This window comes from Taeniopygia guttata, chromosome 2 (genome assembly GCF_048771995.1).
Source record: "Taeniopygia guttata chromosome 2, bTaeGut7.mat, whole genome shotgun sequence".
Lineage (NCBI taxonomy): Eukaryota > Metazoa > Chordata > Aves > Passeriformes > Estrildidae > Taeniopygia > Taeniopygia guttata.
In genome coordinates this window covers 118,796,929-118,821,161 of record NC_133026.1, presented here as the reverse complement: position 1 = coordinate 118,821,161, position 24,233 = coordinate 118,796,929, and the positions used below count along the sequence as shown (strand labels likewise).

Below are 24,233 nucleotides of genomic sequence, written 5' to 3'. Positions count from 1 at the left end.
TCTGTGATTGTGCAGCAATGTCAGAATTTAGACTATTCTAGTATAAAAGATTTGGAATCAAAGGAAAATATTATAAATTCTTTGTAAAATTATTACACTTCATGTGTTTTTAATGACATGTCAGAGCTGGTAATCAGCATCTGATCAGTACTTTTTGACAGAAATTGCAAACAGACCCATAAATATATTTATTAATTGAAATCAGTGAGGCTGTATGAATATGGGGGCTGTATGAATGTGGGATAAACTTTTGACTTCATCTATAATACAGCCACTGATATAACTGAGTTTTAGCTCAAGCAGCTCCAGCAAAAGTAAAATAATCAAAGCAAGAAAGTCAGTAAAAGTCATTCAAAGTTTTCTTTTTTTTATCTTGTTGATTTAATCTATAGGGTCTGGCTTTCCTTGAAGGGTATTTCGGATATTTTTATTTCTTTAATTTTGGACCATGTCAGTTCTTTTTCTCTTAAATTTCTGAGGAGTATCATCTGCTATCAGGTCTCTGATTATTTGTTGCACAATCTGTGCTGGCCTCTCATAAAAGTTTATTGCCATTCACAGCATTTGTGTCTCATTCTCTTTTCTCTTTCTGAAGCTATTTAAAAAAAGGAAGACTCCTTTGGTGTGAGGGTTAACCTTTGTTCCTTGCTGCTCACTAACTGCCTGGTTGCAGAGAATTCTGGAAGTGTAGACTTTCATTCCACTGAAATGTATTTTCTGGGATTGTGACATTTTGTCCTTGCAGGGAAGCGCTGCGTAGTCAAGTTTATTTTTATTTATGCAATCTAGCAATTTGAAATGTTAGAATAGCCCAACACTTACTTTAGCTGACACACTTTAAAAGTATGGTTCAATTGAGATAACTTAATGGGAAGTCATATACGAGATTTCTGAGTCTTGTTTCCTTTGAAGTGAATTAGTGTCTTTGATTCCTATCTTTTCTTTATTATAGCTGTAAGGTTCCTAATGTAACTTATCGTGGGACCCAATTTAACAGTTTCCATTGTTAGAGGAGGCAGTGCTTGCAGACAAAATAGTGAGTATAGCAGCTATGATATATGGCTAAAATAAAAGCAGTAATAGCCTATTTTTTTTCCTTAAGCTGTTCTTTTCTAGGAGGTATATTGCAGGACATGTAATTTGGTTTATCTCTCATGCAACATGGTAAAGTAAATGGTTATTTTTCAAGGTTATGTCTGATCTGATTTTTCCGTGAGTTTCACAGGACTTGGATTTCTTCTCCTGGGCTTTGCACACCTGGGGTTTCTGTAGGTGCTCTGGGCTAAATTACAAGCCAGCTGTCTATGCCAGCCCATTAAATGTTTGAAACTGTTTTTTATTCAAATGTGGTAACTGTAGGGATATCTGTTAGAAATCATTCATCATGTTGTTGTCTTTGAGAACTGTTAATGTGCTGTATAGGGACCTCATTAGTTGTGAGTAGCCCTTGGCGGTCTGTCAGGTGCTTTGAAACAAATTTTCTTTTGCTGATGCTTTTCTGAGTGTTTTCCTAGTTCAAAATCTGTTTAATACTTGGATCTTGCTATATAGTCTTTCATCAACATTCTACACAAGAAGTTTAAAGGAATTCCTTCAGCATTGTCTGGTCTTTCCTTAGCTTTAATTGCTTTATTTGAGGTCCTAGGGCTTGTGCGGATGCCTTTGAGGTATTCTTCTGCATATTTTCTTTGGCTTCAGAAGACATAAAATTAAGGGTTTTTAAAATTAATTAAATTACTTAAATAAATTAAGCTCTTGTTCTGACCTCCCAATTTCTCATTGTAGGTGTCCTTACTATTTTTGATACAGTCTTTTGTCTGTTTTCCAATTCTTTGATATTTCTCCAGGAAGTTGTAGATGGTGAGATAATTGCATCCAGTGCTGCATTTGTGACATCTCCAGCATTTGGTATGCTGTCATAACGGTCCCTTTAGATTTGAATTTCATATCGTACTGCATTACAGGCCCTGTCTCCTTTGCTGTTTCCTCCTGAGTGGGTGGCTGCAGATTTCTGCATATTATTGCCACAGATTCTTTCTTTGATCAGTGCCTTTGCAGCTTCTGCCTTTGAGATCCTGAAAGGGATGTTGCTACATTTTTATACAGACTATGATTTATTCTGTCTGACAGTGCTGACTAATCCTCCTAAAAGTCTGCTTTCTAATCCATGTATGTTATCAGCTAAAATGAATGGAGGATTTTCTGTTTACATAATATCAAAATTAGTCAAAACTTTCAGTCACTTATATTTGCCTTGCAAAAGCTTCCTGTAAGCTTCTAATAAAAACAGTGTTACACATGGCTGTTTATTTGTTGTTTGCCTGTGTGTAATCATTTACCATGCAAAGCATTGTTTATGAATTTGTCTTCATTAAAAAATAAAATTTGCAGTATCTTTGCATTACAAATATGATACCAAATACTTTTTGTTTCTTGTGCAAGAAATCCTATCTACTCAGAATTTAAAATGTTTTAAAATTTGAACAAATATATCATTAGTAGTGTAAAGTAGTACAAAAATGTATAAATATTGTTCTTTTATTTGGTTTGCACGGCAAGGTTTTGGTAGTGGGAGGGCTACAGAGGTGGCTTCTGTGGAGGCTGCCAGAAGCTTCACCTCTGCCTGAGAGAGGCCATGTCAGCTGCCTCCAAGAGGAGGCCGGACAAGGTTGACACCATCAGTGGTTGTGGTAGCATCTTTGGGATAGCAGATTTAAGAAGAGGGAGACAAAAAGATGTGTGCAACACCAGCAGCAGTCAGAAGAGAGTAGAATGAGAATATGTGGTAGAAACAGCTCTGCAGACTCCAATGTCATTGAAGAAGGAGGAGAAGGTGGAGGTGCTCCTTGTGCCAGAGCAGAGATTCCCCTGCAGCTAATGGGAGCTTTTCGTTACATTTCTCTCCCCTGTCCTGCTGAGGATGGGAAGTGATGAGAATGGCTTTGGTGGACACCTGGCATTCAGCCAGGTCAATTCATCATGATTCTGGAAATTTGATTTGAGATGAAAAAGCTGTCATTGTGGTTGGCTATTATAGTAACATGATTGACTTCACTGGAACTTCCAAATACCAGCATAGCTTTGGCTGGCTGCCAGGTGCCCACCAAACTGTCTCACTCCCCTTCCTCAGCAGAACAGGGAAAAAATACGATGGAAAGCTCATAGATCGAGATAAGGACAGGGAAAACCCTCACTAGTTACTATCACGGGCCAAGTAGACTTGATGTAGGGAAATCAATTTATCACCAATTAATAACAGAGTAGGATAGAAAGAATGAAAAAGAAACCTACAAGCACTTCTGACCCACTCCTTCCTTCTCCCAAAGCTCAGCTTCGCTCCTGACTCTTCTACATCCTCCACTGGAGTGATGCAGTGGGCTGTGGAAGGGGGGTTGTGGTCGCTTTGTAACACCTTGTCTCTCTTGCCCCTTCTCTGCTTCAGACAGTCTTTTATTAACTGCTCCAGCACAGGTCCTTTCTGTGGGGTGCAGTCTTCCTGGAACAGAATATTCCAGCCTGCAACATCCCCCGTGGGTGACATGTCCTGTCTGAAAACCAGCTCGAGTGGGGGCTCTTCTCCACAGGCCACAATTCCTGCTTGAGCCTGCTCCAGTGTGGATTCCCCACAGTCTGGAGGTGAATACCATGTTGTCCTACAGGTGAATCTCTGCACTTGGAGCCCCTTCTCCCCTTCTTCTCTCACCTTGGATCTGCAGGGCTGTTTCACTTTCACAGTTGCTGCGCAGTGTTTTTTTCACTTTCTTAAGTAAGTGAACACTGAGGTGCCACAATCATTCTGATAGGCTCAGCACTGGCTAGTGGTGGATCTATTTTAAAACTGTCTGGAGCTGTCTCTATCAAACACGGGACAGTTCATGGCATCTTCTCAGAGAAGCGCCCCTGCAGTCCCCACCGTGCTACCAAAACCTTGCCATGTAAACCTGGTACAGTGAGATGAGTCTGTAGTGAAAACTGCGCTTCCAGTATGTAAGAAGTTTGTGGATGGATTCTGAGGTTGTCCTTCTTTATGGAACCAGCTATGTGAGGTTATGTTTCCCTTAGTCTTTCACTATTAGAGGAGAAATGATGTTATCTGACACTCTGCTATCAGTGTTTTGGCTGCTGACTCGAGTTAACTCTACAGAACCTTTTAGTGCAGCCCTTTTGCCCATCTGTGGTGCTGTGGTGAAGTCCATGAAGCTTTTTTGGCTGCAGGGAGGACAACTGTACGCAGCTGGAGAGCTCTGCTCTGTATCCCACACATTGTCCCTTCTGTGGGTATGTCCCAGGTCCTCCGTGAGAGACAAGGGATCGTTTCAGGGTTGTTTTTATATCCCATATTTAAAAGACAAAGGGAGAGAAGAAGAAATTCTTTGTGAAGGCTATTTCAGGTTGCAGTCACATAACAAAGTTTTGAGCATAAACCCTGGCATGAATTGTAGCCCATCGGTTGTTTACATTTAGGCTTTGGGAACGTTTCAGTTGTGAGAGGAGAGGATTGGACAGTCAGGGCAGTCAGAGGTAGGCAGTGGAAAGCAGAGCAAATTTAGCCCTGATGTGTCTATCAGGATATTTTATCTTCTCATTACATGGATAGCTTTTTCTGTGTTCTCCAGAGAAATACTATATTGCTTTACTGGGAATTATCTGTGAAAGGCTAAGTCAAAGTGAAATCTAATTCTCATCACTCAGTACTGAAAAATTACCGAAACTGAAAATTTGTGGTAACTAAAAGCTGACACTATTTAATACAATTTGGTGGGTTCTGGATAAATATTCAAATATATCTTTTTTATTTTAGACATGGTAATACAAGAAATAACAGAACTAAGTTTAGAAGAAGTGACAGATGTGAGAGGAAAATCTATTTCTCTGTGTTATGGTGGTAGAAGTAGCATTTGAGCTTTTTGTTAAAGGTTGTAGTTTATTTTCATCAAAATAAGGTAACAAGTATTGATTGTTAAAACTAGGAAGACATAGTTTTAAAGCAATTGTTGACTAAGGTATCGGAATGTTACTGTCTTGCTTTTAAAAAGTTACTTTCTTTCAGTAAATAAGCCAACAGAAACATCTTCTGATTAAGGTATTTAGTGCAGTGAAGGTTGTCCCCCGCTCCAATTCTTTACTCTCAGTGTCAGTTTTTCATATTTTGCAAATGTGTCTTTCCAGCCAGTGCACCCTCTAACAGTAACTTTGGTTTTTTTGTTACATGTAATGTGTTTGCTTTTGTTTCCATTCCTGTTTTCCTGGCATTAGGTGGAGTGGATTTCTCCTTTGTGCTATTGCTATGCTCCTTGTGATATTTCCCATGTTTACCTTTCCGAAAAAGCTCCCTCCTCGACATAAAAAAAAGAAAAAGAAGATGAATTCTGATGATGTTTCAAGTGATGATGATGTGATGAAAGAGAAAACAAGTAGCAAAACAGAAACAGACAGTTCAGTTTCTGCCTCTATGGGATTTGGAGAGAATGTTAAAGGTAAAGTTTGTTTTTAATTTGTAAATGCTTTAGATTTTATGTGCAGGGTTATCCAGGATTGTATGGGTGTAATTGAAGGCAGTTTTGACACCCTATATTTGCTATTATTTTTTGCTATTGAGATTTTAATAGATGCTTATCCTCTAAAATGACAGGGTGCAGCAACGATTGTAAGACATTCTTTTTCTTGAATTGTCAGTGTTTGTGCACCTGTAACAAACAGGTAGGCTATTTCCTGTAGTTACAGGACCCTTCCCACATGTATTTATGCATCTTAGAATTTGTAATTGTCACACATGCTTTGTAAGCTGAACTTCATGGAATAAAGTGCTCTTCCACAGTGTAAGTGAAACAAGTAGAAGGAATTCTGGTATGTGAGTTCAAATACATTCATGTATTTGGGTAAGTTCATAGAGGAAGATTATTTGTTTCATATTCCTTTCCTGTCTGTTTTGTACTGCAAACTATTTTCTGAAGGCTAAGACAAATAAAACCTGTGCTAATATTGAAATGTGAAGAGATCAAAAGATTGACAAGTAGTAGAGATTTTAATTTTTTTCAAGGAGTAGCCATTACTGTAAAATCTAACAGTAAGTAGTAATCATTGACAAGTTGTCTGGGGAAGAAGGGCAATGTTGCTGCAAATTGATTAATGTGAAGCATATAAAATTCAAATTGACAATACAGACTTAACAGTAGCATAAAATTGAATAGTATTGGACAAGAGTGAATGTGTCTCATTGCCATTGTGTTGTTAGTGCTATTGTGTCCTCCTTGGATTCTATGATGCAAATGCTGGTTGTGCCATTCCATGGTAGCCTGATAAATGCAGCTGGAACCAGGAGAAGCTATGAAATATCTATTCTACCATCAGACATAATTTGAACTCAAATCTTCTAAGTGTTTGTTGGAATAGACATTAGTGTTACTCTTTACTTGGATATAAGTCCAGGCTATAATGATTGGCAAACTTTTTAATGAAACATTTATGATCACTCTTTATGCTGAGTGATAAGGCATAGGCTTATCAAAACCAGCTGTTTTTAGACTAAACCCAGTGTAATTTAAAGTTATGTTTGCACATCTACATACTGATTTGCTCTGTATTACATTTACACTGGTTCTCTCAGGGTACCTAAAGTTACTGTTAATTTCTACACAAGTAAAGAAAAAAGAGGATACCAGAACTTTCTTGGTGTGATTTTTATTAGCTTACAAATCAGCTTCTTAAGGTACAAGGCAAGCAAAGTGAACCTCAAATACCAGATCTTTCAGATCATATTTTCCCTTTTGGCAAAGTGGTTGAAAATGTGATGGAGAAGCAAAAAAACGTGATCCTTCCTCCTTTAAAGACTCTAGTCTCTAGACTCTATTTGTGAGTCCACTTTCTCATCAATCCACACAACTAGTTGTGGGTTTTATCTGGCCTCTGATTAGTGGAAGTAATTCAGGGGTAGTCCTGTCAAGATTTTCCCAGTAACACAGGGAATTGAGGGAGTCTAGTCTTTGCTGAACTCGTTCCTAATGATTTCAGGCAATGTGCAGAGAGGGACTGCTTCATCCTTAGGTGTGCCTGGTGAAGATACAGGTGTACAGATGAATTGCATCTGGGTGGGTTTGCTGATGCAGGTTCTCTGATACCTCGTTTCACCTTCCAGGCCATGTTGTCCCTACAGGCACAGCAGGTACAGAAAAACCAAGTATTTTCTTGGGAGAATGTTTTCTAGGACTGTTTTTACAAAAATAAAAACTTCTGTATGTCTCATTTTGGCATGTGTTTCTTTGGTATGTATCTGCCTAGATGTATAACATACATTCTATAAAATTCTATATTAATATATTAATATATTAATGGAGCTACCAAACTAGAACTTTAACTGCATAAAACTTTTAGTTTTCTTTAGAGGAGAGACTTCCCCATGTGGAACAGGGAAAAGAAACATTCCAGAAAGATAGCAAGCTAGTTGAGATAAGCAGAAAAAGTATTTTTCTATAAGCTGATAATAGCTTTCCCATTCAGTGTCAGTTACTCTAGCAAAGAAGGCCTGCAGCAGGAATGCACTATCATTTAATTATTTTTCCAGTTTAAGTGGGCTTTATGGAATAAGATCATGCCTCAAGCTTCTCAGCTGAGGTAATTTTGTTTATAATGGGAAGGAAAAAGGGATCATATGTGTCTAAATCATTCAGCATTGCTTTTTCTGAGATGCAGTGAACATTTTATACTTTCCATCGTATTTCAGTGCTTCATCTTTTTATAGCACTGTGGGCAGAAACTCCACTTAGGCAGTAGACAGGAGACTGTTGATTTAATAGGTCATATCTTCTGTTCTATACTAATAAATACCAATGATGTCATAGTCTGCCATGACAGAGGTCAGTGCCATCCATCAAATCTCTGAAATTTTGCTGCTTTGGTAAGGACAGTAACTGTTTTCTTCTTCCAAAGTGAGATCATCTTACCTGGGAAGCCTGGAAAAATGATTTTTGTCTTGTTGTAACTTGTTCTAATTTCCTAATTAATTCTCTAGGTGAATGAAAAGATATCAAAAAGTCATGAGTCTTTTTTTCTGCACTGACTGCCAGTATAAGTTGAAGAAATAAACCAAAACTGGCTCCATCCACAAGTAGCCTCAAACTTCAGTGATCTGAGCTTTATTTTGGCCCATGGCAGAGCTGAAATCAGATAAAAATACAGATACAACTTTGCTTTTTCACTTAATTCAAGTTGCAAGGGCTTGGAATTCAGTCTTTTCTTACTTATGTTTCAAGTAGAAAATGTGAGCTGAAGAATGCTTCTGAGTCAGGTATCAAAAGTACTAAATAAAAGAGTAAGTAGGTCATAGGAGGAAGAAAATTGGATGTAGTTTATTGGGAAAAATAGAGGTAGTGTAGATTACATGAGCTAGAGGAGTTTTATAATGAATAAACCAGGATTCAATCCCATATGTGCAGATAATACATGAATCTGAGCAGACAAAACTACTGTTTTATTTTATTACCTACATACCCTTAGGGTTTTGTACCATGGAAATTGTATCTGCAGTCCCTTTCACTTACCACTATAATGAAACTTACTGTGCAATTGAGTAAAGGAGCAGTTAAAGAAAGCAAATGTATATATTACTTATAAAAGGCTGATCTAATCTGAATCAAATAATTAATCTAATTAATTATGTGTATTTTGTAGCCTTTGGAGTTTTTTTTTTTGTCCCTATGTACAACCCTTTCTTAAATGTAGAATATTCCTGTCTGGCTTGTCACATCTACCAGCTGTCCTATGCCTTTCTGGGTGAGTTCCTGTGAGGGGCAGAGACAGGATAATAATGATTGTCAGGGCATCAGCAGAGAGAAAAGAAACTCCTGAGAGGCTTGTGGTTGCAGGATAAGCCCACTGAAGTGCTTTGCCAAGGAACTGGATTGGAGTTTCTGTGCTACCTGAAGATCAGTTGACAGGCGTCAGAAGAGGAGGAGGATGCAGAGGGCTGTGTGTGGGGGCACTTGGTGGGCACTGTGAATGTCAGAGGGTTCAGCAGACCATGGCATGCAGGAGATCCTGCAGTGCCACTTGAGCAAGGCAATTCCCTCTTGTCCTTTCTTAGGCTGTCCTGAAGAGCTCAGAATAGAAAAGATTGGCATAACTCCATGCAGTGATGAGCAGTGCTAACTGGAGTCTCGAGGACCTGCTCTAAATCAAATTAAAATAAGTAATAATCGTACCAAACTGGCTCTGAACCCTTCCTCTCTTGATGGGCTATTAGGGGCTGTTCAATGATCCAGCCACCAGCCAGGTGCTTAAGGCCTGTCCTGAGAATTGAATGAGGTTGTCTAAATGGTGTGTGAGTAGATAACGAAATGGCAAAATACTGTTCTGGAGATTAGTGATTAGCTCCATGAAGGATATATTTGACATAGTTGTGTGTCATTTTGCTAGTTTCCATTCTGATAAACAAAGCAGAGATTCTGTCTCAAATCTTGGCCCTGCTGTGTAGTGCACAAGAGTGGAAGCTGCCCCTGAGACCTGGGTGTGGAGCCAGCCCTCTCCAAAGCTGCAGGCTTGGGTAGTGCTGTCTAGGCTGGGAGCACTAGCAGAGGGGAGGTCTTCTGGCCAATGTTTGCCTCACCCTGACAAGTTTCTGATGGACTGCAGAATGACAGTGCTGTAGACTGGAATGATTTATTCACCTGATTGTATTCATTGCATTGCCCTGGGCTGGGTGTGCAGGAACAGGGATAAAAGAAACTATATTAAATGTTGAAAAAGGAGGTGAAGTCATAACTGAGTTTTTATTGAAATTCTGTTTACAGTGCTTTGCTTAGAGAAATATTTGTGAATACTTGTATTACTTGCAGATTTTTCTTCTGCTTTTCCCTTACCATGAATCAAGCAATGGTCCAGCACACGAGTGAAAGAAAAATGAATACCGACCCAAGAAAAAATACTGTCAAAGATCATGAAAGGAAGAAAATTGCCAGTAGTCTAGCAAACCAGTCCAGCAAGGAAGGTTTCAATTTACTCTTAGTTATATACTACTTATTGGGGGAAAAAGAAAAAAAAAAAAAGATGGTATGTTAAAATTTGAGTTACTGCACAGAAATACAAACATGTTTGCAGCCATGCTAAAATACTGTTTTAGTTCTAGGAGTGTCATTGATAGAGTTTTTTTAGTTTAGATGACAGAATGAGGGAAATAGCAATTTCTCTAGGTTTGTTTCTGATGCAAATTTGCAAAAATATGCAATGTCTTTTGAAGATGTCTTTCCAAAAAATCTAACCTGACAGGTTTAATAATGGTCTTGAAATCAAAACCTAGCCACACAAAAATAATTTGACATAGAAATGTTTTAAGAGCGTGATTGATTATGTAGTCTAAAGGATTCTTAAACTTTTTAGCGTTCTTGCTTTTTACTACAGTTATTGTGGTTGAAAGATAATGAGTTACTTAATAGTACTTTTTTTATTATAGGTTTTTAAATTCAGAAGTGTAGTATAGGTGCTGTCACACCGGGTTTGATGGTGATCATGGGAGGAAATCAGGGAAAGACTAACTCTGAATGAGTGTTTTTATTTCCAAGTTTCTTACTATATAGCACTTCCCCTTGTATGCCAGACAATTGCTGTTTATAAACCACAAAGATCAACTCTTAAGTGATCCAGGTGGCGTGCATTAATGTGGCATGCAGAAATAAACTCTTTATTTCATGCCAAAATTTATAGTAATCAGCAAAGCTGTTCTCTGAAGAGCCCCTCACATGGGTATAAGAGAACTTGTGCTTATTCCAAGACATTAAGTTTTGTCTACTTAACAGGAAAAATCCCATTTCAAAATACTAATTAGTTTTGAAATGAATAATGACCTTTAGCCTGAGTGCTCAGATGAGATGTAAGTAGGAGTCAACAGAAATACAACTCTACATACAAATGCCGGAGCAAAATGTTCATTAGCTCTGCAGTTCTTTGCAAAATTAATTCTCTAGTTGACTGAAAATTCTAAAGCATACATTTTCCTGAAGCTCAGTTTTTAACCAGGAAGGGCAAACTTTACCACGTATTATGATGTCTGGACGAGACTCTTTAAAATAATCAGTTTAGCAAAGACCATGAGTTCAACTCTCAGCCAAGAACTACTAATTAATTTCTACAAAGAACACTCAGTTCATCATCCTAATAAAATTATCTTTCTGTGATGATACCTTATTTTCTCCCACATTTGAAACCCAGTTGAGCAGCTGCCACTAAGTAGCTCAGTTTCCATCCAGCGGTACCAATCCTTCTTTCTGCTTCCTGACTCCTTTCTCACAGCAGCATCGGCATGGTCATAACTGTTTGCTCTTGTTGTTTCTATTGCAAACAGTACCACCTTTTTTTAAATTTTTTATATCTGTAGGTGGTAAAAACATTAAAATACATGATTGATTCTTAATATGATTTATTCATTAGTTATTTCCACCAATCTTTGTATTTAACATTTAATATAAGTTTCTTCATAGATGTAGCAGGAGAGCATTTGACTGCATTAAAATTATAAACCTAGTAGTCATAATGAATTCAGTATAAATTTTGACAACTGGCATAAGCTAATACTGGATGCAGTCAGACAGCTTAAGTGCTAATTTGCAGTTTGACAAGTTTTGACATGACATGTGAAATTATGTTTGATTTTATACAGATAACCTACTGGAGTCAGTGGAGAAAATGAGACAGATTTTTGTCTTGACAACTTTTAACATCAGTAGAATTCTCGGTTGTTCTTGCTCAACATGTATTTCTAATGGGTACTCTTGTCATTGAATTCAACTGGCTTTGATTCAAGCACTATTCTATTTCAGTACCAAGTGAAAAGCAAATGAAAAAAATCTGAACTATAGTAGATTAGATACAACACTTGAAAAAAATTTGATCTGGTGTAAAACAAGCCCCAAGGAAAAGAAGACGTGTTTAAAATCACAGCATCTAATCCGAAAAAAATTAAGTGCTGAATAGGGTGATGATAATTTGACATCACTGCAGGACTAAATTAAAAGTATGTAAATGTTTAATTTAACTACAGTGCTGAATTTCACGGGGGTTTGATAATTGATTTGAGAATAATTGCAACATCTATGAATACTTTTTCAATTTAAGTTAATGATGTACTCTCATTTTTTAATTGATTGCTTTATCCCTTCTGAGAATATTTTGTATGTAATGTATGTTGAGATTCCATGATATCATTGATGTAATTTTTTCATTATGCTTTGTCTGCATAATTGTAAATACTTTAAAATAATGTAGAAAAATGTTTAACTAAAAATATTTTGGTTCCCCTTTCAAATTAGAATATTATTATTGCCCCAGCTTTCCAAGCATGGTCCTTGAAGCAGACAATAACAGGGGGATTATAGGATCTTTTTTCCTCCTATGGAGTGCAAATCTCAGTAATGTCAGTTCAGCAGTGTGGTATGTGTTATCTCAGAAAAAATCCCAAGATACCAGAATAATTCCAAAATCTCTACATTTTATTGCTGTTTTTCTTTCTGTTGTGTTGTTACTATCTGTTCTTTCAGATGGTTTTTTAATACACACCTCAGTTGTGTTAGTGCCAAGTGGGATTGTGGCCCTGAGTGAGGCAGTGAGATGGGGTCAGAGCAGGGAGCAAGGGTTGCAATCCCAAGTATGCACTCTCCCTTCTGTCTAGCAAATGTACCAGCTGCTAGCAAGCCATTATTGCCAGCGTCTCAAAGAAAATCAGTTGGTTCTGTTTCAGTTTGCTTTTGTTTCTCACTCAGTGTTTATAACATTTGTTTGTCATTTTTGTCATTTTATAGAGCTTCCAAGAGCAGCTGTCAGGATCTTAAGCAACATGACATTCCTTTTTGTGAGTTTGTCATACACAGCTGAGAGTGCCATTGTCACAGCTTTTATTACCTTCATTCCCAAGTTCATCGAGTCACAGTTTGGCATCCCAGCTTCCAATGCCAGCATCTACACTGGTAAGGCATTGCCACATAGTGTTACCTTGCAAGGTTGGCTTTGGCTAATGCAATAAGTTAATTAGGAGTGAACCAAAAACATGTTTGTTCAAACAGGTGATTGGATCCAGCTTTCTGCATTTGGTTAGATATTCAGACTATTTTTGATGTTTGTTATATGTATTTTGTAAGATGGGAACCCATTTATATTGTTAAAGGGCTGGATTTTATTTATTTTCTTTTTTGCATAGGCCTAGGCATGTTTTCTCATTTGTTGATGATCTCCAAGGGGGAAAAAAATTAACAAAAGCAAGCTAGAAAAACCATAGACATGAGTGCAAGTTGTGTGCTTTAAAAGGTCTCTTAACACTGTTCTTATTTCCTGTGAATTTTGCTTCCTATTTGATCTTTAAAATATCTTTATATTTTTTTCTCCTTAGTGAGAAGTTGTTTATCTGTCCCATCCTTCAGTTATCTCTCTCCTCCAGGGCAGTGGTTTTCTCCTCCTTTACATTGAGACAACAGTCTAGTCTAGTCAGAACTCCCCAGATTCTCTCCTACTTGTCATTTCAGGAGACCCCTGCTGTACCAACGTACAGCCATGTCCAACTTTTAACAGAGCTACAGACCACAAAATTTTAAGCTTCACACTGTGACTGAGAGAGATGAGAACTTGGCTACTGTGCGGTCAGGGCCTGTGTCATGCAGATGAGTTTCCTTCTGTTCTAGCTGTGTCAAAGACATTTGTCTTTATAATGATCTTTTTAAATTCTCCGTAGTGCTTCTCATGCAGAATAACTGCTAATTGCTGGGCAGCTCTTTCTTCCCTCATATTCCCAGACACTGTGCCCTAGGAATGATGGAGTGGAGTGAATTGTGGGGACACAGGTGAAGTATGGGATGAAGCTGCCCAGGAGTATCTGTCAAAAAAGGACAAAAAGTAGCAGAAGGAAGAAGGAAGGCACATAGCCCTCACATGGGAAGAATTTGTCACTTGAAGTGGTTGGAAGAAATGCAAGGAATTTCTAGAGTGGGGAGGGGAAAAGTCAAAGAAGCACCCTGTGGTGCTTTCTATTTGAGAGTTTCTGGGATGAGATATTCTTCAGGGCATGAAATCCCTGTGTTCTGCATATAAGGAGGAAACACTGACTCATGGGACGGTGGTGCTTTCCGAAGCTTAGGGTAGCTACACACACAGGAGTTTTACTGTAATGAGTCTTGATGGGATGGCTGCACCATAACTTACTTCATTCTCAAGATAAACCAGAAATATTCTTGCCAGGAAAAAGACTCAACAGGCAGTACATTAACAGAGGTGAAACTAGTGTGATCTTCCTGAAGTGTGAAGTTATTAACATCTGTTGTTTCCTCTGTTGTAAATTACTTGATAAAGACTATTAAAATGAACCAGAAGAAGAAGATGAAATATATCAGGCTGGATGTGCAACAAGGACAAGTGAGCACTGCTTCCACAATCCCAGCTCTTAAACTTAACACTGAAGTCAACAGTTGTTAATTTTATAAATATTTTTTGTAGGAAGGATGGGAAAGGGAAACTTGGAAATTCTGTATTCTATTGCTACTGGCTAATAAAGTAAGACATGACAAGTTCACAATGTTCTAGTTAGTAAAAAGAGAATTTATATGTTATTTACATTATACATCTATGCTTAATATGCACATTGCCAGCTGAGTACCTGTACTTCCCGAATCTCTTCATGTAAGGATTTTACTGGCAACTTTTTGTCTTCTAAGCAGCAATTCTTTAATTAAGCCTCAATTTCTTTCAGTTTTAAAACAAGCGTGGCATTATCATCATCTAAAAACACTGTGTGCCAAATTTCTTGTCTTGAACTAAAGCAGCTTCTACATTTAATTTCTGCTCTTGGAAAAAAGACTGGTTTTGATTCTGTGAAGACTTATTGTTTAGAATATTCCCCCTGAAATGATATGTTATTCTATAATGTCATTGGTGATGGCAGGATAATTAAGATGTCAGCTGTTTTTCCCTCTTTTTTGCTTTTACAGTCTCAACATTTTGATAAATGTCCCTTTCACCATTTGACATACTAGCAGAGAATGAGTATGCTTTGCAATAGTTGTTAAAGTATTTGCAAGTGATTATTTTACTAGCTTCTTGTAAGAGACCATCTCTAGCAATTTGGATCATAAAGTTTAGCATCTCTGTAGATGCAGCTGCCAAAAGTAGTTCAAATTCTATGTTTATGTGGAATGTATCTTTATTGGCAAAGCCTTTAATTAAAGACCTTCTCACATGTCAGTGAGAAGCAATAGACAAGGGAAGAACAGTGCAAGACATTTGCTGAATTTACCACCACCTCAGGACCTGACAAGCCTGGTCATATGTTGCTGAACTGCAGCAGCAGAAGTTTCATAGGCATGTCTTTGTGTCTTACACTTTCCCTAATTGTATTATCTTAATTTTTTTAAATTGTGTTTGATCAGTTTGCACTCCACATATCTGTGGAGAGATGAATTGGAATGGTGAGGTAGGAGTCATGGAATCATAGACTCAAGGCTGGAAAAGACCTCCAAGATCATCAAGTCCAACCTTTGACCAAATACCATCATGTCAATAAATCAGCACGAAGTGCCACTTCTGGTCATTTCTTGAGCATCTCCAGGGATGGTGACTCCACCACCTCCCTGAGCAGCCGATGCCAGTGGTTAACCACTCTTTCTAATGTCCAACCTGAACTTCCCCTGGCCCAGCTTGAGGCCATTTCCTCTTGTCCTGATGCAGGTTGCCTGGGAAAGTGCTATTCAGCTTGAGTCCAGAAGAGAGAATTTGCAGCCATGCTTGGGTGTGCACTCCCGGGGGGCAGGGTTCTGGGGTCCTGCTTGAAGTTAGCACTTGTGCTTTGCTGGAATTAAACATGAGAATGGGAGGAGGGAGATTTGTGTCCAAATCTGGATTTCCTCCTCCAATTTCAGTGGGAGAATTGGACCTATATGTAGCCTTTCTCCCCATTCTAAAGTAAATACAAAACAATGTTTCTGCTTGTAAGTACAATAGTTCTCTTATAGTGCTTTGGCCGCTGCTAATATGATAAGGAGGCTTTTATAAATTCTTTGACAACACTCCAGAGGTTTGAAAAGTCTGACTCAGTTTGCTAGTGGAGAACCAGACAATGGAGATCTTAGTGTAGCATTTGCAGTCATCTAATTATGGAATGAAACCAATATTTATGTTTTATGCCATTTATTTAAGTCCTGTTTTAATGCTGTTTGAACTTCTTCCTGGCAGGTGTGATTATTGTCCCAAGTGCTGGTGTTGGTATTGTCCTAGGTGGCTACATTATAAAAAAGTTGAAACTCGGTGCAAGAGAGTCTGCAAAGTTGGCTATGATCTGCAGCGGTGTGTCTCTGCTGTGCTTTTCAACACTCTTCATTGTTGGATGTGAAAGCATTAATCTAGGGGGAATAAATATACCTTACACAACTGGGTAAGTATCTTGTGTGATTATCTCTGGCAAAACCAGCTTTTTCCAATAAGCCTGATCTAGAAATGTTAAAAATACTGATAGCTGATGTACTGAGGAAGCCACATGTTCAAATGAGAATTTAGTGAGTATTGTGATATAAACACATGCTGTTAATTTGTGGCCCTTGTTTTTTTACATCTGGTTTATAATGCAGTTTATGTAGTAACTCACCTTCTTGAGGGGTGAGAAAATGCATTAGAATGGCCTTCAGTGATGCAGCAGAATAATAGTGTCCTCTGTAGGTTACTTAGAATTTGCTTAGTGTTTCAAAATTTTTCTGCTCATGACAGTTGTGAAAAAAATAAGTGGATTATGAAGATTATTTCTAAATGGGTTTATTAATTATCATCTTACTAGTATTTTAGGTCTATAGTCCCTATTTGAGAGGAATTACTTGGGTATGTGCTGTTGACATTAGTGGTGTGCACTGCTTCTGAACCCCTTACTAGTTGTGTGAATGCCCTCCAGTGCTTGCTGGATCATCATCAAGACCATATCATCATCAACTAGACCATATTCCCTAAAGTTTTATAGAAACTGAAGAGGACTGCAATGAGGAAGAAGATGTGGATGTAGGAAGGACTTGAGAGTGAGGATTTAGTCTGTGGCATTAAGAAATGCATGGAAGGGCATGAAAAAAAGAGAAAAGATATTTGGAGGGAAGACAGTATGGTAAAACTTGAGACATTTTCACTGGAAAGGGATTCTGTAGAAGCCTGATCATGAGCTTTTATTTTCTTTCTTACTTTTTGCATGAGATGTTCCTCAAAATTGCATTCTTCATGTAGGTTAAACACAGGAACAGAGTAAGTGTTTGGAGAGAGTGAACCTATCTGAAGCAATGTTTTTCCCTTTGCTTTTACATCTGAGGCATGTCTGCCTTAATTATGACCAGATGCTGGGTATCAGATCCCTATTTGCTTTTAGGGCTCAGCTCTGGATTCCTAATATTTTGAAGAGAATGTAGAGTGTGGAGCAGGAAAAGAGATGATGAAGTGGAGAAAAAATACTATGGGGCAGAGGGATAGCAAGTGAAAAACAAAGAGGTAAAATGGGAAGCAAGGGAGGAAGAAAATAGGCACTGTTTACACAGAGAATGTTTTGCATTTCTTGTTGCTGGGTGTTACTACGCTACTGTCAAACCTAAATGCTAGAGCAAAGAAAGCCAGCAGCTGAAAAATCAAGAGCTGATGAAAAGCTGTTACTCCTTAGTATTCCTAAGACCTAGAGTTAAAGCTTGCTGCTGAGGGGCTGTCAGCAGAAGAAAGTGGCATGGTGATATAACCTCATCTGAGTTTAGTGGGCTGAAGAAGGAGAGAAGAGGGATGGGAAGAGGTGGAATGTTTCGATTGTCCACCTGCTGTTAATGTTTGTGACAGCCTGTGGGTGTAGAGGATGAAAATTAATAGGAATGAAAACATCAATTTCAGATAGGAATTAATCGATCTGTGTGGCAAGTCTGAATGTCCCTGCCTGACTAATGAGAAGCCCATACTTTTCTGTTTGGCAAGTCCCACTTGTTTTAAATCTTTTTCTAAACTGAAGACAGGGTGTACTATTGTCATGTAACGCACAGTCTTCATGCTGGATTTGTTAGAGTATCTAATGTTTTTTTTTTAGTAAGCAATAACATTTGCAGTAAATACATAGCATCAATTGAAATAGGCATCAATTCACAGCTGTTGTGCAAATCTGCAGTACATTACTTCCTTCCACATTCATGTAATTGTTCTTATTGAGAAAAGAGGTGTGAAATGGCGATTGCAAAATTCTCACAACTTGTTGATGTTTATAAACTCTTTGAAATCAGTACAAAAATCCTATTGATTGTAATGTCATCAGAAATTGAGAATTACCAGCATGTTACAAAACATAGTTCAGCTAGATTTTTTTAATGCAAAGACAAAGTCCACATTTATTATCAAAATGATAGTAAAAAAGCAGCACTAGACATAATTTAATCTTGAATATCTGGTATGGTAAGCACTCTCTTAATTCTCATGATCAATCATTTGATCGTTTCAAATCATTTACTTAGTAGGCAACTCTTTAACTCAGCCATCAAAGAATGTTGTTGGCCATGGAATTAAAAAAGCATGCTTATATTTTGAATTTAATAAAACATATCATTCATTCTCTACTTCAACTATAGTGCAACATAGGGATGTCAAAGCCAGTTCAATTGCACGACTGGACAGGGGAAGCAGCAGAGCTGCCTGGTTTGGGATAAATGTATTGCATGATACTCTGCCCTAACATAGCAATGCCAGGTCTGATAATCTCCTGCACTGGCACCAACCCAGAGATCTCAGATGCATTGGGCAGTGTAGACATACCCCGCAGGAAAATATCTGGACAAATATGTTCATTTCTACTGTTTATTTTTTAAACCTTTAAGCTTGCAGTTTTTTCTTTAGTGAACTGAGCCCTAAACCACTACAAAGGAGAGGGGTGAACTAGAGATTTCAGTTAACAGAGAAGTTATGCGCATACCAGTACTCAGAAAAGTAGGCAGTGACATTTCATAATTCAGTATGTTTCATAACTCAGTATTTTTCTAACTGTACCAGCTGCAAATAAGTGAATGGGACCTGGAGGCATGCACAGATTAGAATATATTGGAAAAGATTTTCTGCTGTTTTATGTTGGGCACAAGCAGTTTTGCTGTTGCTGGCATGTCATCAGCATTTCTGTTCTCAGGAAGATCAAGGGCACCTCTGTATTATTCATCTCAGCATTTTAGAACCTATTGCTCCATGCCCCAGCCTTGTTCTGAGGGTGTGTTTGAATTGCAGTGTAAGGAGCCTTATGTCAAACCACAATATGGCATCCCTTCTCTTGCACCATAACAGCATCCAGGTGGGAAGTCCTGAATGAGTGAATGGTCTGGACAAGAGTCCAGATGGCTTTTGAGTATTTCTAAGCAGGGAAGCTCCACAGCCACCCTGGACAACCTGTGTCACCACCCAGTCACCTTCACAGTGAAAACTGTTTCCTGGTGTTGGTAGGGAACCTCCTGTGTTTCACTGTGTACCCATTGCCACTGGGCACCACTGAAAAGAGCCTGGCTCTGTCTCCTTTGCATCATCTCCTCACATATTTACAGGCATTGATGAAATCCCCCTGAGCCTTTTCCAGGCTGAACAGTCTCAGCTCTCTCAGCTTTTCCTCAGATGATAGATGCTCCAGACCTTCCGTCATCTTGGTGAACTTTCACTGGTCTCTCTCTGGTACACCCATGTCTGTCTTTCACTGAGGAGCCCAGAAATGAGCCCAGCACTGCAGGTGTGGCCTCACCAGTAATGAACAAAAGGGAAATAGCAGAGATCAGCTGGTTTGTTTTTTTTCCAGACCTGTCTGTTGCATATGTTGTCGTATAAGGCAGCTAAAACAGCCTCCATGGTGAGTTTACTCATAGTGTCAGATTCCTGGATTAGTGCAGTTTCATCTCTCACATTTCTGATGTGTAATGAATCAACACAGACTCTTTTTGATTGCTTTGTGTTGTTTTGGTGCAAGTGAAGTTTACTTAAAGTGTGCAATTGGCTGAGGTATTTCACACAAAAAAATATTTACATTCTTCCTCTTGTATCACCAGTGGTATGTTTCTGTTATTCTTGTATCTATTTCAGTGCAATCAGTGGTATCCCTTAACTTGAAAGCAGTGACTAATTGGATCAGAACAATAACAACAAAGAAGGAATCCAGCTAACACAGTGAGAGGGTCCCTTGTTTGACAGCTACACAAAAATTGCATCATTGCTGCAATTCCAGCTGCTTGCCAACAAGGAGACTGCAGATCTCTTCCATCCAGAATGTCCTTCAATACCAAACCAAAAATACTGCTATCAAATTAAGATAATCCTTTTTACCATATAGCCCAATATTAATATTATAGAAACTATGTGGTGAGGTTATCTCCTTCCCTTTGTAATTTCTTGGTTCTGTAGGTTACTACAGTGATATCAATAAAACCATGTATTAAATCAATCATTTGTTTAGATGTTACTAAAATATAGTTTGACTTCCTTTTTTTTTTTAACTGCATTTCATTTAAATTGTAACCTTGTGGGAAGAGGGTCTACTTTTTTTTCCCAATATATGTTCATTGACTGCCAGTACAGTGATGTTTTGGTCCAAGCCTGAGTATGTGAAATAACAGGTCACAGCTCAAAAAATTCAGGCAATAAATCTCATTTTATATTTTCCCTTTACTCACTTTACTCCTGTACCACAAGCCTTCCCTGAAGTAAAAGTTGGTGAGAAAAACATGACTTAGAAAAAATGTTAGAAACTAGAGTCCTTTACATTGTTAGTCACATCTAATAAAGGTCTTCTTTTTATCAGCTTTTGTAGCATTGTGACATGGAGACATAGAACAGTCTTCCTGAGAAGTGAAGAAATGCAGTTTGGCAAAAGGGATTCTGGATTTTGTCAAAGCACATGTTTAGTGAACTTGCAGTTGAATCTTATTAATAGAAGGAGCAGCGTCATTGTTTGTAATTGAAAGAATAGTTCAGGAAATGCTGTCATTTGAGGCTGGTTTCTGTTTGTGTGCCTTGTGCATGACTGGTGTCCTTGACTGCTCAGGTGCAGCAGTGTTGCGAGTTGGCAGTATCTGCACCTGCTGAAGCAAGCAGAGAAGCTCTTTCTCAGACATCCCATGTTTCTACAGCAGCTGCTGCATTGAGACTAGGCTGCTTTTCCCACAGATCAGCTCATGAGCAGGATGTACTAGCTTGGGTGAAGTTTCCCTAAGAACCTACTCTTAATGGCTGATGGAGGTAAATCTGTGATGTGCTGTGCTGTAATTCAGGGATAAATACTTAGTTTTCCTCTGTGGAGAGTAGGCAGCCTTCCAGTGTCAGAAGTCAGGATTAGTAGAGTGCTTTGGTCAGCTTACTTCCAGAAAAATGCTTACCTTCAGGAAAAAATTATTCATTCCTGAAAGAAGTGTTCAAGAAATCTGTTGTGGTATGTGCTGTATGGTTGATCTCATGTGATGAAAATGGGATTACACAGACACATGTTAGTAGAGATTTCATGTCCCCAGCATCTGAACCTCCTTCATCCTTTGTTTCCCACCACTGAAAGAGGAGTGAACAATGAGTGAAGAGTGAAGGTAATGAAGATGAAAGCATGAGCCTCTTACAACTGTTTGATAATGAACTTTTGGGAATGCAGTTAATAGATGATTTTGTGTATTACATGTTCTTGAAAGGATAACAAAACCCAAACCTCTCTGTGTGCAAGGTATTTGCTCTAAGCAACAAAAGGAAATTCCCCAAATAAGCCTTCCAGTGATATGCTGAGGACAAAAGGTGGTGAAAGCTGCAGAGACAGCTTGCAGTAACTTGTTATTAATTTGAGCATATTTGTTTTGTGTATCTCTAAATTTAAGTCATCTTCCAGGACAAACAAAAAAATGCGCTTGAGATTACATTATCACAGTGGTCTCAGTTCAATTTCCAGTTTCATATTTCTCATTTCTTGCATGCCTGATTTCATTCACCTTTTTTTTTAAGCTGATTCCTAACCTCTGTGTCATGGTAATGTTCAGCAGTGCAGCTGAAGCTTACATAGCTGAAGTAGTTATCTGTGGAAGCAGAGTGAGACAGGGAATGGGTTCTCCTCCTGTGGAACCCTACCTATCTGTTCCTGAGAAGGGTTTTTAGGTGGTGGAGGGTTAAGAGATCAGAAGAATTTGTGCTGCAGGGTGAGAGAGGCTGGAGAGTGGAACCAGAGCTGTGCTTTTCCTGGCAGTCTGGGCTGTCCCTGGACCTGGTCCTGTGCAGTGTGGCAAAGCCCTGTTGTCAACAGGAACACGGTACAAGGGTCTCCCAGGCAGATGGTGGAGTCTCTTCTTATGCCAGGTATTGTCCCATCTGGGACATCCAGCTCAGCAGGCTAACTAGGATTTCGTAAAACTCTAAAAATGCTGCCTATTCTGTTGGTGTGAAAAGCTTTTGTCACTTTGCTGCTGAAATTTGTATGTTCCCGAGGAATGTTTTGATGATTTGGAGTTTTTTCCATTGGAGAAAAAGTTCTGTTGAGAGATTACTGGAACAATCTGCCCATTGCTATATGATGTGTTGCTGCATACTGCTTACTGAAATCCAGCAGGATATAATATGACAAATTTCAGCTGGTAGCTGAGAAGGTGACAGAACCACTACCAATCCTGGGTATTTCACTTCCTGCTCAAGCTGCAACTTGTTTCTAAAAGTGTACCTTGTTTGTTTATGGAGCAAGAAACAAAACTTTCAGAAAGGCTTTGGTTAGCATCCAACTAGACCATAAAGTGTAAAGTATATCCAAGAGCTAAATTTGTGAATCTGATTTGTGTGATCAGTAGACAGTCAATAAACATTTGAAAGCTACTTAGTAATATTTGTCTGCAGCAGTGCACAGATGGGAAGACAAGCATATTCAGCAAAAGCAAATAGTGGTGTATAAATACAAGAGAACCAGTCACATGGAAAGCTCCGAGCAGCAGTCATGCTACTGAGTGCCACTACCGACAGGAGGTGAGGTGACACACGGCATCGGTGCCAGTCGCTGTGTGCAGAAAGTCTCCTGAGCCAAGCCTCTGGTCTAGTCAGGGGTAGAAGATGGGAACAGAAGAACATTCCTTGTGGTCCCTGGGGTAGCTGGGGTGCAGTAAGTCTGCTGCTAGTTGTTTATCTTCACACTGGCCTTGCCCACATCACAGACATGAAGACAGGGCAGCAGCAGCCCTTGTGAGGCTCTGCAGCCATGGCAGTCTGTGAGCACCTGTACAGGATCTTGAGGATGCAGCCACAAACCCAATCCAGATTCCGTTCAGCTCCTGCCTGGCTGAGGAGGTGCTGAAATTCCCTGGATATCTACTGATCTGCTCAAGAGCAGAGGTACTTGAGGTTGTTTTAAACAGCAGTAGCCATTGAGCACTACTGAGAGAAAGACAGAACAAACAAGACAGAGCAGTTAATTCAGTATTACGCTGTAGTGCCCAGTGTGGAATGGTTGTGCATTCCAGTGTAATTCTCAGACATTAGTATGGTTACCAGTTCTCAAGGACTACTGAAGTGAAGTAAGCTGTTTGCATTTTGGCCAGAGCACTCAAAGACCAAGCGTAGATTTGTGTAGTTTTAGGGAGCCGTGTAGGTGCAGGTGTTAAGCAGTCTTCACTCAAGGATGGTCAAGAAGCATTTGAAATATGTCCAAATCCATAAAGGATTTAGGCTTTGGCCACATTTTGGGGAATGGTATAGAGAAGCAGAGTGGTGATTCATTTACAGACATTTAGTAAAAACACGTCAGTCTTCCAGATCTAGAGAGCTTCCTGTAAATTTCACATATTTGTAATACATAAGTCATACAAGCGTTGTTTTCTGAACAGCTGTTGGTATGTAGGAGAAGATGCCTATTAGTTCACATTAATTCACAGAATCCTCACATCTTGTTGCTGAATCCTTCATTAGTAATCAACAAGAAATTACTGCAGCTTAGAATAAACATATAAAATAGTGGTGTCTTAATTCATAGAGGGAAAAAATAAAACCAGGGGAAAAATACACCTAGCCAAATATGATACAAATTTTAAACTTTGGTATTATTTCTTTTATTGTATTTTTAGTTGATGGCAAGGATTACCTGGGTGTTCTATATTTTTTCTTCTATATGCTTAAGTCGTATATATATAACCTAGAGGTAACACAGTTTTGTCTAATCATCAACTCTCAGTTCCAGAGTTAATGAGTAGGATGTTTGCTCCCTCTGTACAGAAGAATATGGATATCTGTGCGTGCTCTACTAG

At 38.8% G+C, this 24,233-nt stretch overlaps 1 protein-coding gene across 2 annotated transcripts in view; it reads left to right on the top strand.

Annotated features, from left to right (window-relative positions):
• Positions 1 to 24,233, top strand: part of SLCO5A1 (solute carrier organic anion transporter family member 5A1) — a 76,167-nt gene that overhangs the window by 35,369 nt on the left and 16,565 nt on the right. For both annotated transcript variants that reach the window (XM_030264052.4, XM_072924754.1), the window contains exons 4-6: positions 5,257 to 5,477; positions 12,786 to 12,950; positions 16,198 to 16,396. In XM_030264052.4, the coding sequence (XP_030119912.4) occupies positions 5,257 to 5,477; positions 12,786 to 12,950; positions 16,198 to 16,396 (585 nt within the window). The remainder of the gene's footprint in view (positions 1 to 5,256; positions 5,478 to 12,785; positions 12,951 to 16,197; positions 16,397 to 24,233) is intronic.